The sequence below is a fragment of the Dendrobates tinctorius genome, unplaced genomic scaffold (genome assembly GCF_039654945.1).
Source record: "Dendrobates tinctorius isolate UK_male_01 unplaced genomic scaffold, ASM3965494v1 ptg000157l, whole genome shotgun sequence".
Taxonomy (NCBI): Eukaryota; Metazoa; Chordata; class Amphibia; order Anura; family Dendrobatidae; genus Dendrobates; species Dendrobates tinctorius.
The window spans coordinates 12,800,486-12,821,146 of record NW_027361824.1 but is presented as its reverse complement, the minus strand read 5'-3'; the positions used below and the strand labels follow the sequence as shown (position 1 = coordinate 12,821,146).

Genomic DNA, 20,661 nt, shown 5'->3' with positions numbered 1-20,661 from the left:
TAGTGCCTGTATAGGGCCAGGTGTCGGCTGTGTTACCCTATACGTCTATAGTGCCTGTATAGGGCCAGGTGTCGGCTGTGTTACCCTATACGTCTATAGTGCCTGTACAGGGCCAGTTGTCGGCTGTGTTACCCTATACGTCTATAGTGCCTGTATAGGGCCAGGTGTCGGCTGTGTTACCCTATACGTCTATAGTGCCTGTATAGGGCCAGGTGTCGGCTGTCTTACCCTATACGTCTATAGTGCCTGTATAGGGCCAGGTGTCGGCTGTTACCCTATACATTTATAGTGCCTATATAGGGCCAGGTGTCGGCTGTGTTACTCTATACGTCTATAGTGTCTGTATAGGGCCAGGTGTTGGCTGTGTTACCCTATACGTCTATAGTGCCTGTATAGGGCCAGGTGTTGGCTGTGTTACCCTATACGTCTATAGTGCCTGTATAGGGCCAGGTGTCGGCTGTGTTACCCTATACGTCTATAGTGCCTGTATAGGGCCAGGTGTCGGCTGTGTTATCCTATACGTCTATAGTGTCTGTATAAGGCCAGGTGTCGGCTGTGTTACCCTATACGTCTATAGTGCCTGTATAGGGCCAGGTATCGGCTGTGTTACCCTATACGTCTATAGTGCCTGTATAGGGCCAGGTGTCGGCTGTGTTACCCTATACGTCTATAGTGTCTGTATAGGGCCAGGTGTTGGCTGTGTTACCCTATACGTCTATAGTGCCTGTATAGGGCCAGGTGTTGGCTGTGTTACCCTATACGTCTATAGTGCCTGTATAGGGCCAGGTGTCGGCTGTGTTACCCTATACGTCTATAGTGTCTGTATAGGGCCAGGTGTCGGCTGTTACCCTATACGTCTATAGTGTCTGTATAGGGCCAGGTGTTGGCTGTGTTACCCTATACGTCTATAGTGCCTGTATAGGGCCAGGTGTCGGCTGTGTTACCCTATACGTCTATAGTGCCTGTATAGGGCCAGGTGCCGGCTGTGTTACCCTATACGTCTATAGTGTCTGTATAGGGCCAGGTGTCGGCTGTGTTACCCTATACGTCTATAGTGCCTGTATAGGGCCAGGTGTCGGCTGTGTTACCCTATACGTCTATAGTGTCTGTATAGGGCCAGGTGTCGGCTGTGTTACCCTATACGTCTATAGTGTACTCATTATAATGAAGGTACATGCAGAGCATTACCAGTGTTTCTGTTCACGGCAGAGGGGTCTTCATGTAGGGGTGGACATATTGTTGAAACCTGTGCAGTCAGGGGGCCGCATCCACTTTCAAAGCCGGTGGAATTCTGCATTATGATGAGTTATTGAGCTGCAAAATGCCCCTATACTGTTCATCAACAGGGCCCCCCCTCTGTCTGTTTCCACCAGGGTCTTTCGGCTCCTCCTGCCCCCTGTAGCTATTATCTGTGATGCCAGGGCCTGGGTGGCACCTATCACACATCACCAGATCTGGGCAGATGCCCTCTTAGCACAGAACAACCCTCTGATGCCACATTGTCAGGGATTAGGCGGAGGGAGCGCAGGAATGTGAGGGGCTGTCTCCAGCAGGAGGGAGGAGAGCTGCAGGAGGGGGCAGTCAACTTCCCCCGTTTAAATAAACTTTTTTCAAAGTTCCAGAACTTTCCTCTGCTGGGTATATAGGGGGAGCGGTGGGAGAGGAGGACAGCAGAAAAAGAAGACACTGGTAGAGAGAGAGAACCGCCAAACGCCTCCCGATAAGGTGGGTCCAACTCTGCTACATGGGGGGGTCATATGAACAAGGGACAGGCGACCCTATTGTGGTGTAACTAGAACGGGTACGGGGGTCTAATGAGAAGACCAAGACTCCTGATAGTGGGGGGCCCTGTTGGAGATGTATAGACCTATTTAGACGTTCCTGTAATAAAGGCGAGCTGCAGCAACGTACCATCATATATCATTATTATTCTTATTATTTATTATTATTATAGCGCCATTTATTCCATGACACTTTCCATGTGAGGAGGGGTGTACATAATACATACAAGTACAGTCATCTTATCTCTGCATTGCAGCAAGGAGAACACATATGGAACATCAGCATAGATGATTACCCTCATCTCTACATTGTATCTATATTGTTTCCACATCACTTGTGGAATGTAACAACGTAGTTATAACGTTTCCATGGAGAATAGCCAATCAGCTCCATGTTTTCCTGCATTGTTACAATGTATCCATCACGTTTCCATGGAGAACGAGTGACGGACACAAAGTCTTCTGCGTTGCTACAATGTATCAGGAACGTTCCCATGGAATGTGGGAGGATTGTTACAAAATTCTCAGAAGCTCCAGACAGTTGTGTCTCCTCTAACCTGACATTGCCATGGGCAGGATTTTTTTTACATTAACCCTAAAGTTATCAGGTCCCAGTTTTTTCATAAAGAAAATAAAAGTACACCCAGGTGAGGATGGCAATGGAAGTTGGGAAGTGCGGTCATGTCCTTTTCCCAAACCCGGGCAAGGGAGACACAGGATGACATGTCACATTGAGTACAATGGCTTATTTATAGGATGCCGCCGATCTGTCGGGTGTCGTAGCCATAATAAAGTTATTATTATTTATTTATATAGCACCATTGATCCGTGGTGCTATACATGAGAAGTTCCTGATACATTGGGACAAACTCTTCTGAAAAAAGGGATCGGAGGCTGAAAAGAAAATGCGAATATAGAATGAGTCTATTTCCTGCCACATCAGCATCCTCCGCACCCCCTCCCCTCACTGCGCCCCCCATCAGGAGCACAAGACCCCCAGGACATAGCGCAATCAGGGTGAATTAGATTTCATATGTTTCCTCTGGATTTTGGCTTCATGTGTCTGTCTCTTTCAGAATGAAAATTGCAAACCTTGAACTCACTATGAAACTCTTTACAGGTATCTGACCCTTCTGATCTCTTAATATTCAGCGTCTGATTCCCACCGGGGCCAGAAATCTGTGCAGCAATCTCTGCTTATTACTAGGGTGCACTTACTTACTGCAAGAACCTTAGCTCCAGCACACAGCTTTTGTTCTGCGTCTGGGTGGAGCTGTAGGATTTGATCCAATAACCAAGTTATTTTTTTTTTTTTTTTTTTTACAACAATCACAGCTTTATAATTCAGGGCAAGATTTTATTAATTTTTTTTAAATTAATTTTTCACATTCCAGAGTTTTCAATGGAGTAATTTTTTTTTTAATTTGTATTTTTTTTCATTATTTTCCTTTTTTATATTTTTTTATTTCTTTAATTATTTTCATTTTTTTTATTATTTCCTTTTTTAGGTATCCATTTTTTCAGAGCTTTCAATGGTGTAGATTTTTTTTTAATTTGCATTTTTAGGCTTATTTTCCTTTTTATATTTTATTTATTTTAATTTATACATATACGATATATATATTATCATTATTATTATTTTATTATTATTTGTTGTTTTCTTTTTAATGCATCCATTTTTCAGAGTTTTCAATGGAGTACAATTTCTTTAATTTATATTTGTAAAATTATATAGATATAATATATATATTATTTATATATGTATTTATTTATAATATTTATATATATATTCCTTTTCGGTTTTAATTATTTAAATTTATATATTTTGCATTATTATTTATTGTTTCCTTTATTATGAATCCATTTTTTCAGATTTTTCAATGGAGTAGAATTTTTTTAATTTGTATTTTTAGAATTATTTTCCCATTTTCATATTTTTTTTTAATTTTATTTCTTTAAATATTTTAATCTAAATTTTTTTATTGTTTCCCATTTTAGGCATCCATTTTTTTTTTAAGTTTTCAATGGTGTATTTTTTCTTTAACTTATATTTTTATTTTATTTATTATATAATATATATATATATATATATATATATATATATATATATATATATATATATGAAATTCATGCATTTTGCACAGCATTTAGTGGTATGGATTTTTTTTATATTTCCTGTTTCTTTTTTTTTTTTAAATTCTGTATAATCCTTGTTTTATATATTTTTATTTCTTTCATTATTTAAAATGAGATATTTTATTTATTTTATAGTCCTTTTCCATACTTACATCCTGCAGTTTTCAATAGGATACATTTTTTGTAATCTGTATTTTTCTTATTATTATTTTCCTTCTTAACTTATTTTTTAGTTTATCTTTACTCTATTTCTCGTGATTGTAATTTGTTTTCTATTACATTTAGGGTTTTTGTTTTTTTGCATCTGTTTAGCAGATCATTACCCACCGCTTGAGCGCTGTTCTGCATGACTGCGCCATCACACTTATTTTTGGCCTTCACACTTGGTAAACCCTAGCAATAATTCGTCCCCTCAGGCAGTGCTAGGACCAGACTTGTCTGCAGGGAGGAGCGACACATCAGGGTTGGGCACCAGTGATATAATATCGGCATCATAGCCGCCGGCTACACTTCTGTAATGTTTCACAAGCATACACCCATATGAGGAGACTCAGACGAGATTAATCATTATTATAACTGCAGTTATTTAAAAACTAAGCAAAAAAAAGAACAAAAACATTCAAAAACCTTCCACATTTGACCAATTCTGAATGCTGGTAGTTTTTAGGACCCGTGCTCACTGGGCATTCTTCTGTTCTCTCGTAGAATCACATTGTCGCTTCCTACTTTGGACGCCACCATGTGGATGATAAAGTTCTTAGCTCTTGGCCTCATCTTTGCTGTGGATGCAGCAGTTGATAAGAAAGCGGTGAAGAAAGTGGCCAAAGAGGCTCCAGTAGAGAAGAAGATTAGTCAACAGGCCAACACCCTGGCCGATAAGAGTGCGGGTCTTGCCTTCAATCTCTACCATACCATTGTCAAAGATAAGAATGTGGAAAACATCCTACTTTCACCAGTGGTGGTGGCTTCTTCTCTCGGTCTGGTAAACCTGGCTGGTCAATCCAGCACTGCCGCCCAGGCCAAAGCTGTGCTGAATGTTGACAAACTGAGCGACGACCACATCCATGCAGGGCTCTCCGAGCTTCTCAATGAAGTCAGCAACTCCACAGCTCGGAATGTCACCTGGAAGCTTGGAAATCGGCTCTACGGACCAAGCTCCATCAGCTTCTCTGATGACTTTGTGAAGAACAGCAAGAAACATTACAACTATGAACACTCCAAGATCAACTTCCGAGACAAGAGAAGCGCTCTAAAGTCCATCAATGAGTGGGCGGCACAGACCACTGACGGCAAACTTCCTGAGGTGACCACCGAGGTGGAGAAGACTGATGGTGCCCTTATTGTCAACGCCATGTTCTTCAAACGTATGTAATCCCAGCACATGACCATCATTGAGGTAATGTACCATGACACAAACTTTCAACCCAACTAACTAATATGTGTTGTCTCACTTCACAGCCCACTGGGATGAAAAATTCCACCACAAGATGGTTGATAACCGAGGCTTCATGGTGACCCGTTCCTTCACTGTCTCTGTCCCCATGATGCATCGCACAGGTAAGTCACTTCAGGGTGCAGAGATGTTGTTTCCACTCAGTTTCCCTTATCTGATATTTACCACGATAATGTTTCTTTTCAGGAATGTACAACTATTACGAGGATGAGGTCAACACCCTCCAAATCTTAGAGATGCCTCTGGCCCACAAGCTGTCCAGCATGATCATCATTATGCCCTACCATGTGGAGCCTTTGGAGAGAGTGGAGAAACTCTTGACCAGAGAGCAGGTGAAGACCTGGATTGGAAATATGCAGAAGAGAGCAGTTGCCGTGTCTCTACCCAAAGTCAGTATGGAAGTCAGCCATGACCTTCAGGTAGGAACCATCATAGTATAATGTATGGCCAAGATGTCACCCTTGCTGTGTTTGAGTGGGTGTTGTGTGAACCAGGTCCAAGATGGCGTGCTGCCTTGGGGTTATGTGTCATTTTAGCCCATGCGAAGGTGGAAAAACATCTCAAACGCGATCAATTCATGCTTTCACACAAGCATAAACAGCAACATTTTGGCACATGGCCATCCTTAAACCGTCTCGTTGGCTCAAGTCACCTTCACTAAGTCTAAGCGCAAGTTCTAAATTACGACTAAAGCAGACCCACCTAAGGGATTACCCTAAGATGATGCAGTAGATCTACAGAACCTGAGATAGACTATTGATAGTCACAAAACATCTTGGTCATCAGATGATATCTTCAGTGTTGGGTAGATGAGTCATCAGATGATATATTTGGAGTTGGGTAGATGAGTCATTAGATGATATCTTTGGAGTTGGGTAGATGAGTCATTAGATATCTTTGGAGTTGGGTAGATGAGTCATTAGATGATATCTTTGGAGTTGGGCAGATGAGTCATTAGATGATATCTTTGGAGTTGGGTAGGTGAGTTATCAGATGATATCTTCGGAGTTGGTTAGATGAGTCACCAGATGATATCTTCGGAGTTAGGTAGATGAGTCATCAGATGATATCGTTGGTGTTGGGTGGATGAGCCATCAGGTGATTTGGATTGAATGACTCTAGTTACATCTTGTGCTCTTGAACATCTTTTCCTTTTAGAAACACTTAGGAGAACTTGGTCTCACCGAAGCCATCGACAAGTCCAAAGCAGACCTTTCCAAGATCTCCGGAAAGAAAGACCTCTACTTGTCCAACCTCTTCCATGCTGCTGCCCTTGAATGGGACACAGAAGGGAACCCATTTGATACTGACCTATATGCCAGAGAAGAGCTGAGGAGCCCGAAGCTCTTCTACACAGATCATCCCTTCGTCTTCCTGATCAAGGACAACAAGACGGTCTCTATCCTGTTTATTGGTAGATTGATCAGGCCAAAGGGGGAGAAGATGCGTGATGAATTATAGCCCCAATAAGTGAAGGAGGTTGGGGGGGTAGGGTTGGGTAGTTCTAAAAAATTCTGTTCATTGAAAGGAACATGTTGATGACCATTCCACCAAAGCGATGGTTGTTCCATGGGAGGTCTCGATGTAGGATCTTTGCCAGCCTCTCCCAAATCAAAGGGTTCAGCCAACATATGCGTTAAGGCCATGTAGACCTCATGGGGTAGACCGAGACTTCACATTGCAGTAAGGGGACCAATGGCATGACCTCAAGGACTACTGTACATGTGGAGTTGAGGGTTCCGAGATGGTGCTAGGTTTACATGGCCTTGGAGAGTCATTAAATACCTCTTGGACCTCCAAGTTCCCTCCACTACCACCAGAGCCTCTGTAAATTGCTTTGTATGTTCTATCAGATGCAGATAAAAAGGCTCTTAATGCCGTTATTTCAGGGGAACTGTGTCTGCTAATCTATTTGAAATGCCTGTGTCATGAACGAGGGCCACCGACAACTCTGCAATAACTTATTGCACCACGTGTATGCATTTTTTTTTTTTATTACTTTTTTTTTTAAGGATTTGCATTTGTGGGAGAAGATGGAGGGAGGGAGGTAAAATAAAAAAAAAAAAAAGAACAATTTATTTAACAAAAAAAAAAATCTACAAAAAAAAGTAAAGGGGATTTTGAATTACTTTCACAATGTGGATTCACAAAATCTTTATTTTGTAAGTTACAAACGGTTTGATTGATGAGCGCGTGTTGAATTTAGCAATAAACAGGAAAAAAAAAAGCTGTTATTTTCTTAATTATCCATTTTTTCCTATTGTCTCTCCTATTATGTATACACATTAGTAACAACCACATAATAACCTCCATGCCTTCCGGACATTCATGCAAACTTCTTTCTTTAAAATAAAGACTGTCACATTAGCGCCACCTTAAAATTCAGTCTGGGAGAGGTATTGCAATGGAAATATATTTACTTATTTATGCTGCATTAGTTTTGATGGTTTACCAGTTTCTATTATTCTGCATTCCCTCCAATACTCTGTCCTATTTTCTCTTTATTGCGATCACAGCTCAGTTTATAGGACACAAATATCTAAATCGCCTGCGGAGACTTAAATGATGCAATTTTTTTCTGCAGCCACTAGAGGGAGCACAAGAGCTTACTGGACATCCATTCAAATCAATAAACCAGTACACAGTCAACTCAGGAGCTCCATCTAGTGGTGGCTGCAGGTAAACACTATATTATCCTATGACATCGGGCTGATATTTCCCGGTTTCTACAATAACACATCAAGCACAGATATATTGTATCTCCAGCGGTTGTCACTTCTCTTTCCTCAATTGCACAGTCCATTATTCATGGAAGGGAATAAAAAAAAAAAAAAAAAAGAGGTTAAGCAGAATCAAGTTTATAAAGGGTCTTCACCAGTCTTGTCTGTATTGCACGAGACGTCCTTATAATTACCACGGTGGAGAAGAAACCGGAGATCCTGCAGGAAATCCCCATAGACACCTGCTCAGAGCCTAAAAATAAAGCGCCCGCAGCGGTCTGTGTGTATTTATATACCCGGTTGGTGTAGATGTTTCCAGTATTTCTGCTGCCTTCCTCTCATGCATTATAACACCCACAGGTCACATGACCAGAATATATATCCGCGGATATCTTATATTTTGCAGCCACCACTGCTAATAACATAAAGATCATTAATGATCGTGGCTACTGAGCTCATCCATAGTCAGTGCTGCCACCTGCTGGTCAAATAAGGAATTGCATGTCTCACTTTCATTGAGGATAGCAACTGCTTCTCCCTAATACAAGACCCTCTGGTATTGCAGGAGTGCCTGATCATTTCCATCCCTCTCCAGCTGTGGGGCAGATGGGATGTACAGTGCTGCTAGTGCACAAAAAAACAAAAAAAAAACAACACACCTTATATTTGTAAATTATTTTTTAACCCCTTCACCCCCAAGGGTGGTTTGCAAGTTCATGACCGGGCCAATTTTTACAATTCTGACCACTGTACCTTAATGAGGTCATAACTCTGGAACGCTTCCATTGATCCCGGTGATTCTGACATTGTTTTCTCGTGACATATTGTACTTCATGTTAGTGGTAAAATTAACTTGCGTTTATTTGTGAAAAAAATGGAAATTTGGCAAAAATTTTGAAAATGTCGCAATTTTCCAACTTTGAATTTTTATGCCCTTAAATCACAGAGATACGGCACACAAAAAATTTGATAAGTAACATTTCCCACGTTTACTTTACATCAGCACAATTTTGGAACCAAAATTTTTTTTTGTTAGGAAGTTATAAGGGTTAAAAGTTGACCAGCGATTTCTCATTTTTACAACACCATTTTATTTTTAGGACCACATCACATTTGAAGCCACTTTGAGGGGTCTATAATGATAGAAAATACCCAAAAGTGACACCATTCTAAAAACTGAACCCCTTAAGGTGCTCAAAACCACATTCAAGAAGTTTATTAACCCATTAGGTTTGTCACAGGAATTTTTTCGAATATTTAAAAAGAAATGAACATCTAACTTTTTTTCACAAAAAAAATACTTCAGGTTCAATTTTTTTTTATTTTACCAAGGGTAACAGGACAAATTGCACAATAACTTTTGCAGTCCAATTTCTCCTGAGTACGCTGATACCTGATTTGTGGGGGGGAACGACTGTTTCGGCGCATGGCAGAGCTCAGAATGGAAGGAGCGCCATTTGACTTTTTCAATGCAAAATTGGCTGGAATTCAGATCGGACGCCATGTCACGTTTGGAGAGTCCCTGATGTACCTAAACAGTGGAAACCCCCTACAAGTGACCCCATTTTGGAAACTAGACCCTCCAAGGAACTTATCTAGATATGTGGTGAGAACTTTGAACCCACAAGGGCTTTACAGAAGTTTATAACGTACAGTGGTACAATTAAAAAATCATATTTTTTCCACAAAAATGATCTTTTCACCCCAATTTTTATTTTCCCAAGGGTAACAGGACCCTAAAAGTTATTGTGCAATTTGTCCTGAGTACGCTGATACCCCACATGTGGGGGTAAACCACTATTTGGGCGCATGGCAGAGCTCGGAAGGGAAGCAGTGCCATTTGACGTTTTTGTCTGGAATTGAGATCGGACACCATGTCGCGTTTGGAAAACTCCTGATGTACCAAAACAGTGGAAACCCCCCACAAATGACACCATTTTGGAAACTAGATCCCCTAAGGAACTTATCTAGATGTGTGGTGAGAACTTTGAACCCCCATGAGCTTCACAGAAGTTTATAACATAAAGCCATACAATTAAAAAATCATATTTTTTCCACAAAAATGATCTTTTCACCCTCAATTCTTATTTTTCCAAGGGTAACAGGACCCTAAAAGTTATTGTGCAATTTGTCCTGAGTACGCTGACACTCCACATGTGGGGGTAAACCACTATTTGGGCGCATGGCAGAGCTCGGAAGGGAAGCAGTGCCATTTGACGTTTTTGGCTGGAATTGAGATCGGACACCATGTCGCGTTTGGAAAACTCCTGATGTACCAAAACAGTGGAAACCCCCCACAAATGACACCATTTTGGAAACTAGATCCCCTAAGGAACTTATCTAGATGTGTGGTGAGCACTTTGACCCCCCCAGTGCTTCACAGAAGTTTATAATGCCCGGGTGTGAAAATAAATAATTCGTATTTTTTCCACAAACATGATCTTTTAGTCACCATTTTTTTACTTTTCCCAAGGGTACCAGGAGAAATTGGACCCCAAAAGTTGTTGTCCACTTTGTCCTGAGTATGCTGATACCCATATGTGGGAGAAAACTACTGTATGGGCACACGTCGGGGCTCGGAAGAGAAGTAGTGATGTTTTGGAATGCAGACTTTGATGGAATGGTCTGCGGGTGTCATGTTGCCTTTGGAGAGCCCCTAATGTACCTAAACAGTGGAAACCCCCCACAAATGACCCCATTTTGAAAACTAGACCCACTAAGGAACTTATCTAGATGTGTGGTGAGCACTTTGAACCCCCAAGGGCTTCACTGAAGTTTATAATGCCAGGGCATGAAAATAAAAAAAATCGTATTTTTTCCAGAAACATGATCAATTAGTCCAATTTTTTCATTTTCCCAAGGGTAACAGGAGAAATTGGACCCCCAAAAGTTGTTGTCCATTTTGGCCTGAGTTCGCTGACACCCCATATGTGGGAGAAAACTACTGTATGGACACACGTCGGGGCTCGGAAGGGAAGCAGTGACGTTTTGGAATGCAGACTTTGATGGAATGGTCTGCGGGTGTCATGTGCGTTTGGAGAGCCTCTGATGTACCTAAACTATTGAAACTCCCCACAAGTGACCCCATTTTGGAAACTAGACCCCCCACGGAACTTATCTAGATGTGTGGTGAGCACTTTGAACCCCCAAGTGCTTCACAGAAGTTTATAACACTCGGACGTGAAAATAAAAAAATCATTTTTTTCCACAAAAATGATATTTTTGCCCCCAATTTTTTATTTTCCTAAGGGTAACAGGAGAAATTGGACCCCAAAAATTGTTTTGCAATTTGTCCTGAGTAGGCTGATACCCTACATGTGGGGGTAAAACACTGTTTGGGCGCATGGCAGAGCTTGGAAGGGAAGGAGCACCATTTGACTTTTTCAACTCAGAATTGGCTGGAATTGAGATCAGACGCAATGTTGCATTTGGAGAGCACCTGATGTGCCCAAACAGTGGAAACCCCCCAATTATAACTCCAACCCTAACCCCAACACACCCCTAACCCTAAGGCTGTGTGCACACGCTGCGGATTTTGCTGCGGTTCCGCAGCGGTTTTGGCTGCTGCGGTGTACAGTACCATGATTCCCTATGGGAATCAAAAACCGCAGTGCAGACGGTGCGGAATTTTCCACGCGGATTATCTGCGGTTTTCAATCCGCAGAAAGAATTGACTTGTCAATTCTTTCTGCGGATTCTCCTGCGGTTTGCCATCTCCTCTATTGAGATGAAAAACCGCAGGACAAAACAGCAGAGCAATCCGCAGGTAAAACCGCAGGTCTTTTGACCTGCGGATTTTACAAAATCCGCGCGGATGAATCCGCACCTAATCCGCAGCGTGTGCACACAGCCTTACCCTAACGGGAAAATGGAGATACTTTTTTTTTAGTTTTATTATTTTTCCCTAACTAAGGGGGTGATAACGGGGGGTTTGATTTACTATTTATGGCGGTTTTTATGTTTGGCGGCTGTCACACGCTAAAAGACGCTTTTTATTGTAAAATAGTTTTTGCATCACCACATTTTGAGAGCTATAATTTTTCCGTATTTTGACCCACTGAGTCATGTGAGGTCTTATTTTTTATGGGACGAGTTGACGTTTTTATTGGTACCATTTTCGGGCACGTGACATTTTTTGATCGCTTTTTATTCCTATTTTTGGGACGCAGAATGAACAAAAACCAGCGTTTCATGAATTTCTTTTGGGGGGGTGCGTTTACACCGTTCCGCGTGCGGTAAAATTGATAAAGCGGTTTTATTCTTCGGGTCAGTACGGTTACAGCGATACCTCATTTAGGTCGTTTTTTTTATGTTTTTGTCGGTTTTATGCAATGAAAACTATTTTATATAAAAAATAATTATTTTTGCATTGCTTTATTCTGTGAGCTATAACTTTTTTATTTTTTCGCTGATGATGCTGTGTGGCGGCTCGTTTTTTGCGGGACAAGATGTCGTTTTCAGCGGTACCATGGATATTTATATGCGTCTTTTTGATCGCGCGTTATTACACTTTGTTTGGCGGTATGATAATAAATCATTATTTTTTGCTTCATTTTTTATTTTTGTTTTTTAAGGGGTTCGCTAAAAGGGTTAACTAATGGGACAGTTTTATAGGGTGGGTCATTACGGACGCGGCGATACCTAATGTGTACTTTTATTGTTTTTTTTTTTTATTATTTCCAAAAAATGGATTTATTGAGGGAATATTTTTTTTTTTTTTTCAAATTTATTTGGCGATTTTTTTTAAATTTATTTTTACATTTTTTTTTAACTTTATTACACAGTCCCAGGTGGGACATCACTGTCCTGTGACAGATCGCTGATCTGTCACATCACAGATCAGCAATCTGTCACAGGCATTGAAGAAGACTTCCTCTTGCCTGCGCTTTGCAGGCACTGAGGAAGCCAGCTTCCTCAGGTCCCCGTCGCCATCTTGGATTCGGGGGCCTGGAGGATAGGAGTCCCCCGCAGCAGCGCTGCCGTGGGGGGCTCAGGGAAGCAAGGAGGGAGCCCCCTCCCTGCCGATGCTTCCCTTTAACTCCCGGTACACCTCGATCATGTTTGATCGCGGTGTGCAAGGGGTTAACGTGTCGGGGGCGGTCTGTGACCGCCCCTGACACATCGCGGCCGGGTGTCAGCTGATTATCACAGCTGACACCCGGCACTATCAGCGGCGCTCACCACGTGGGCGCCGCTGATCGCGGTAGACGTACTATCCCGTCCACGGTCATACGGGCCCGGGTACCGTGGATGGGATAGTACGTCGGATGTCAGGAAGGGGTTAATTTAATCTATAAATTTGTTGTTGCCAGTAGATCAGATGATTTATTAGCCGACTTTGTCCTGTTCAATATTCTGGGAATTGTAGTTTTTTCAATTGGTAAGTAAATCAGAAACTGTAGCCAGCTTTATCCTTATTGAACTTGTGCAGATGTAGCAGAGCTTGAAGTGTCAAGGAAATATTTTGCACATTGAAATTGCCACACCAAGAAAGACATTACAGGATGGAGACGTTAACGGTTCTGCAAATTATGAAAATATGGCAAAAAAAAAAAACAACTTAATATGCCTGGAGTTTGAGCCTTGAGTAAACATCCAACTCCAACCTTTGCTGCTATCACTGAGGTCATTAATGGTCATCTGGGAAAGGTTCTGCCGCTGAATGTACTTGGGCAAATCATCAAGATCCGCTGCTGGCAGCTCCTGTGTAATCAACAGCCAATAGCATCCAGATGTGTTCGATGGGAGACAAGTCCAGAGATGCTGCAGCCATGGGAGACAAGTCCGGAGACTATAACTACTATAATACTGCCCCCTATGTACAAGAATATAACTACTATAATACTGCCCCTATGTACAAGAATACAACTACTATAATACTGCCCCCTATGTACAAGAATATAACTACTATAATACTGTCCCCTATATACAAGAATACAACTACTATAATACTGCCCCCTATGTACAAGAATATAACTACTATAATACTGCCCCTACGTACAAGAATACAACTACTATAATACTGCCCCCTATATACAAGAATATAACTACTATAATACTGCCCCTATGTACAAGAATATACAGTAACTACTATAATACTGCCCCCTATGTACAAGAATATAACTACTTTAATACTGCTCCTATGTACAAGAATATAACTACTATAATACTGCCCCCTATGTACAAGAATATAACTACTATAATACTGCCCCTATGTACAATACAACTACTATAATACTGCCCCCTATATACAAGAATATAACTACTATAATACTGCCCCTATGTACAAGAATATACAGTAACTACTATAATACTGCCCCCTATATACAAGAATATAACTACTATAATACTGCCCCTATGTACAAGAATATAACTACTATAATACTGCTCCTATGTACAAGAATATAACTACTATAATACTGCCCCCTATGTACAAGAATATAACTACTATAATACTGCCCCTATGTACAATACAACTACTATAATACTGCCCCCTATATACAAGAATATAACTACTATAATACTGCCCCTATGTACAAGAATATACAGTAACTACTATAATACTGCCCCCTATATACAAGAATATAACTACTATAATACTGCCCCTATGTACAAGAATATACAGTAACTACTATAATACTGCCCCCTATGTACAAGAATATAACTACTATAATACTGCTCCTATGTACAAGAATATAACTACTATAATACTGCCCCCTATGTACAAGAATATAACTACTATAATACTGCCCCCTATGTACAAGAATATAACTACTATAATACTGCCCCTATGTACAATACAACTACTATAATACTGCCCCCTATATACAAGAATATAACTACTATAATACTGCCCCTATGTACAAGAATATACAGTAACTACTATAATACTGCCCCCTATATACAAGAATATAACTACTATAATACTGCCCCTATGTACAAGAATATAACTACTATAATACTGCTCCTATGTACAAGAATACAACTACTATAATACTGCTCCTATGTACAAGAATACAACTACTATAATACTGCTCCTATGTACAAGAATATAACTACTATAATACCGCCCCTATGTACAAGAATATAACTACTATAATACTGCCCCCTATGTACAAGAATATAACTACTATAATACTGCCCCTATGTACAAGAATATACAGTAACTACTATAATACTGCCCCTATGTACAAGAATATAACTACTATAATACTGCCCCCTATGTACAAGAATATAACTACTATAATACTGCCCCCTATGTACAAGAATATAACTACTATAATACTGCCCCCTATGTACAAGAATATAACTACTATAATACTGCCCCCTATGTACAAGAATATAACTACTATAATACTGCCCCCTATGTACAAGAATATAACTACTATAATACTGCCCCCTATGTACAAGAATATAACTACTATAATACTGCCCCCTATGTACAAGAATATAACTACAATAATACTGCCCCCTATGTACAAGAATATAACTACTATAATACTGCCCCCTATCTACAAGAATTTAACTACTATAATACTGTTCCCTATGTACAAGAATATAACTACTATAATACTGCCCCCTATGTACAAGAATATAACTACTATAATACTGCCCCCTATGTACAAGAATATAACTACTATAATACTGCCCCCTATGTACAAGAATATAACTACTATAATACTGCCCCCTATGTACAAGAATATAACTACTATAATACTGCCCCCTATGTACAAGAATATAACTACTATAATACTGCCCCCTATGTACAAGAATATAACTACTATAATACTGCCCCCTATGTACAAGAATATAACTACTATAATACTGCCCCCTATGTACAAGAATATAACTACTATAATACTGCCCCCTATGTACAAGAATATAACTACAATAATACTGCCCCCTATCTACAAGAATATAACTACTATAATACTGCCCCCTATCTACAAGAATATAACTACTATAATACTGTTCCCTATGTACAAGAATATAACTACTATAATACTGCCCCCTATGTACAAGAATATAACTACTATAATACTGCCCCCTATGTACAAGAATATAACTACTATAATACTGCCCCCTATGTACAAGAATATAACTACTATAATACTGCCCCCTATGTACAAGAATACAGCTCATTCAGTAATGATATTTTGCATAACTTATGATGTGTTGTATACTCTGCTGGGAGTTATATTTAGGGTGGTAACACAACTCTCAGAATTACATAGTTCTAATTTTCCCCTGAATTCAAACATCAAATGTAGGTCTCTCCAATATCTTGTAAATTGTTGGTAAGTGAAATTGTTTTTGTATGACTGTGTGCCATCATTTCTCACAATTTCTAGCCCGTCGCATACTGCAGTCTATGTTGTGACCAGCAGATGGCAGTGTGTGGTAAGTGTAGCCATCAGATTGGGTAATCGGAGACCATGCACAGCTGTAAGCATTATAGGGGTATTCTGGGAAGACAATAGCAGAATAGAACGCTGACGCTACATCCGAAACTTCCGATTACCCTCCGTGCAGCAGCACGTTTAGGTGTCACACTACAATTCCCACCATGCACTGTAGACTACTCCAGACCATCATCCTTCTAGGGAACATCTGTGGATCAGCATGGAAGTGGACCTCAAAGGGTAACAATGTCCTGACTTCCAGGCTCCATATCTCACCATCCACTACTGCTTGGAACGTGAAACTGCCACCATTTAATAGACAATCAAAATCTGGAAGAATTGGATTCTCCAAAAAAAAAAAAAAAAAAAAAAAAAGGAGGCTCCGTATCCCCTTGAAGGACAGATTTCCTGTAGATGAGGACACCACAGAATGGTGGTTCGAGGTGCCCAAGGTAGACAATTCAGGTCGCTCACGTTGCTACGAAGACTACCTTACCATTTGAGAATTCCCCCCACTTAAAGAATCCTCTAGACTAGAGCACATCATGGAGGGCCTCCTGAGGAAGTCCTGTGAAACCTCGGCAAGGACATCAAATACAAATGCGGTTTCTACATCCGTAGTCAGAGCAATATCTTGCGGGCTAGTGCAGCTAGACGAACACCTGGTGGCAGGTTCTCCCACAGAAGAAATCCTCGCCTCACTACCCCTTCTACAGAAAGCTGCAGCATTCTTAGCAGATGCCTCGGCAGAGTCACTCAGGGTAGCGGCAAGGTCATCAGCCTTATCCAACTCAGTGAGATGGGGTCTTTGGCTGAAATCACGGGGTGGCGATGTATCATTAAAAATGAAGCTATTATCTACTCCCTTCAAGGGAAAATACATGTTCGGAGCAGCCCTAGATGATTTGTTGGAGAATGCTTGGGACAAGGAAGAGGTCCATTTGGCTCCCTCAGGAGCCATCTTCCCAATCCAGGGGTTACAGGAAACCAGGCAGAGGGAGCTACCCCCCCAAAGGCGGCTGAAGGAGAGTATCTTGCATTACCCTCCACAATGACAGGTGTGCACCAACCCGTGGGTTCTAAAATCCTTCCAAGAAGGAGTGAAGTTAGAGTTTACCTCCTACCGGCCACAGAGAGTGAGAACAACTCTGCACAGAAGCTCCAAGACACAATGAATTCCGGTCTGAAGAACCTTCTGGCCTTAGGAGCCGTTTCACTATCCTGGAGATGGATAAGAACAGGGGTCACTTACTCCCGCGATATACGCTCATGTCCTGATTCATCCCAACTACTAGACATTTATGAGATTCGCGGTTGCCCACAGGAAGCAGATAACACATTACCAATTGAAAGTGCTCCCATTCAGAATATCTTCAGCACCCCGATTATTCATGAAAATTATGGCAGAGGTCATGGCTCACATCAGAAGTCGACAGATCTGCATTATCCCATATCTCAACGACTTCCTGCTAGTAGCTCCCTCAGTGCTATGACTACAGGAGCATATAGACAACGTCCTAGAGCCTGTTGTCTCTGGGGTGGCTGGTAAACCACGAGAAGTCACATATGGTCCCTTCAACAAAGACATTCTTAGGAGGTCTTCTGGATTCTCAAGAGCAAACATTTTTTTTTTTTTTGGCAAAAGAGATCCAGCTCAGGTCAAAGGTGAACATCCTGCAGAGCAGAAAGTCGGTGTCTTTGAGATTCACCATGTTGGCTAGATGACATCCTTCATCCCGACAGTAGCCTAGGCACACTCCAGAGACCTTCAGACCTATATTCCTGAAGTGTGTGATGGATCCCCTAGGTCGCTGAATAGGATTTCGATACCTACCCAGGACATCGTTATCTTGGTGGAACAAGCCAAGGAAGCTTAACACGGGAGTTCCTTGGATCCAGATCCCGCTGACCACCATAGAAGTGGATGCCAGACATCCGTCCTCAAATTTCAGGGAATTGAAGGCAGTGGAAGAAAGCCTCACGGCAGCAACAAAATTGATTCGAGGTACCCACGTGAAAATCTATTTGGACAATGTGACTACAGTCGAACACATCCATCACATGGGAAGCTGGAGCCATGAAGACCAAAAAGGCATTTCATCAAGAATATTTTCTTGGGCTGAAGAGAATCTTCTATCCATATCAGCCTCCATATAAAAGGGGAGCAGGCAACAAAGCAGGCAAGACTTCCTAAGCAGAAGGGATATCCCACCCAGGAGAGTGGAGTCTGATTCCAGAGGGCTTCCAGATGTTAAGAAGTGGGGTTACCCAGAGGTCAACCTATTTGTGGGACACCAGAATACAAAGGTGACCCACCATTTCTCACTGAAACCAGAAGACACCTGTCTAAGCATAGACGCTTTCGTTCACCAATGGAGGTCCAATCTAGCCTACTCCTTTCCTCCAATTCCAGTTTTACCAAAGACTGCAGAAAATAAGGTTTGAGCAGACCAGTCATTCTGGTCGCACCCCTCTGGCCAAAAAGGAGTTGATTCAGCACTATAACCAGCCTGTGGGTGGACGGTCCCCTAATCCTTCCACCAGTCAGAGATCTCCTGCACCAAGGGCCAATCTGCCATCAAGAACTTGCATCCAACAGCTTGGCTTCTGAGTTTTCGATTCTAAAGGCCAAAAGGTCTCTCAGAAAGGGTCAAACATCCTACCCTAAAGTAGAAAACTGGTAACAAACAGCATGCATCACAAGACCTGGAAGAAGTGTTTCATGGTAGGCATCGGTTTCCAGACAACCAAACATTGCCCAGATCATGGACTTCCTACAAGACTTGGAAAAAGGACTCAGACCCAGTATTCTAAAAGTTCAGGTGGCGGCATGGAGTTCATACTTCGACCAGACCCTGGCTGAACATAGCTGGGTGAAACGATTCAAGACAGCAGCCTTCATCCCACACCAATCAATCTGGTCCTCACCTGGCACCTTAATATTGTCCTGAAAGGGGTGACTCTTCCGCCATTTGAGCCCATACTAATCAATAATGCTGGACAAAATGTCCTGGAAATCAGTGTTCTTGGTGGCAATCACAACAGCTAGACATGTGGGGGGAGACAATATATGAACCCTACCAGAGTTACTGGAAGACCAGCTGGTGCGTCACACCTTGACCCTTCATTTCCACCTAAGGTAGTTTCAGACTTTCATAAAAAAATTTAAAAAAAAAAAATCAAGACATAAAATTACCTTCCTTCTGCCAAAACCCAAAGAACAGAAAGAAGAGTTACATTCTCTTGGTGTAAGGAGAGTAGTCCTGCATGATCTCCATGTAACCAAAGAATGGATGAAGGATAACAACCTATTTGTTCAACCCTATGGTCAGAATAGGGGAAAGAAGGCATCAAAGACTATGATGGCCAATTGGATTAAAAGAGCAATTGTTGAATCTTACACCTCCACAGAAGTTCACGGCTCATTCCACCAGATCAGTGGCAGTCTTATGGGCACAAAAAGCCAGCGCCTCCATCGAACAGATATGCAGAGCCACTACCTGGTCTGTCCACACCCTTTGTCAAACACTACAGACTACATTCATTAAGGATTTAGCTTTTGGGAGATTCTCCTGGCGGTTGTCCCTCAGACATTAGTCTTTGGTACTCCTCCTGAGTGCTGTCATGAGGGGTTATTATACAAAAGAGAATTAGACTTACCAGTAATTTGGTTTCTAATAACCCACCACGACAGCACGGATAACTCCCTTCCCTTGCTCAGTTATTGGATGCAGCAATAATAAATATGATTTAAAGCGTTCATACTATTGTGGTCATTTATAACACTGGGGAAAAGAGGAGTGAGCGGCTATTTGACCTCTTTCCTGCCTCCCGTCCCTATTAGGATGAGATTACATCCTCCCGTGTGCTGTCATAGGGGGTTATTAGAAACCGAATTACCAACAAGTCCAATTCTATTTTTCGGGACACCATTCCAGACTTGTGTAATGTGCATCGATATCTGTGATCTTACCATTCTGAAGCTACGAGCCACCTCAACTGCTTCATTTTTTGCACCAGAATTGATAGACCTTGTGATGAACCAACTTGTTGACCTGGTCATCCACCTCTTGGCTTCTGAATGCATGGACAGACATAGGGTATGTGCACACGTTGCGGAATTGGCCCTGCAGTTTTCCATGCGGTGTACAGTACCATGTAAACCTATG

General features: G+C 41.5%; 1 protein-coding gene across 2 annotated transcripts; it reads left to right on the top strand.

Annotated features, from left to right (window-relative positions):
• The first annotated feature begins 1,605 nt into the window (after positions 1-1,605).
• SERPINH1 (serpin family H member 1) lies at positions 1,606-7,264 on the top strand. 2 transcript variants are annotated; one of them, XM_073548590.1, is made up of 6 exons: positions 1,611-1,725; positions 2,858-2,901; positions 4,623-5,281; positions 5,376-5,474; positions 5,557-5,789; positions 6,529-7,264. In XM_073548590.1, exons 3-6 carry the CDS (start codon positions 4,657-4,659, stop codon positions 6,829-6,831), a joined length of 1,260 nt encoding a protein of 419 aa, XP_073404691.1. In that variant the 5' UTR covers positions 1,611-1,725; positions 2,858-2,901; positions 4,623-4,656; the 3' UTR covers positions 6,832-7,264. The 2 variants fall into 2 exon arrangements, with proteins under 2 accessions (XP_073404690.1, XP_073404691.1); XM_073548589.1 differs by lacking the exon at positions 2,858-2,901 and having other exon boundaries at positions 1,606-1,725.
• The last annotated feature ends 13,397 nt before the right edge of the window (positions 7,265-20,661 follow it).

What these genes read in the sequence shown, in the direction of transcription:
- SERPINH1 (XM_073548589.1), top strand. Translation starts at nt 4,657, where the DNA reads ATGTGGATGATAAAGTTCTTAGCTCTTGGCCTCATCTTTGCTGTGGAT. An exon ending in CAACGCCATGTTCTTCAAAC is followed by an intron (nt 5,282 to 5,375) that starts GTATGTAATCCC and finishes CTCACTTCACAG; the next exon opens with CCCACTGGGATGAAAAATTC. An exon ending in CCCCATGATGCATCGCACAG is followed by an intron (nt 5,475 to 5,556) that starts GTAAGTCACTTC and finishes GTTTCTTTTCAG; the next exon opens with GAATGTACAACTATTACGAG.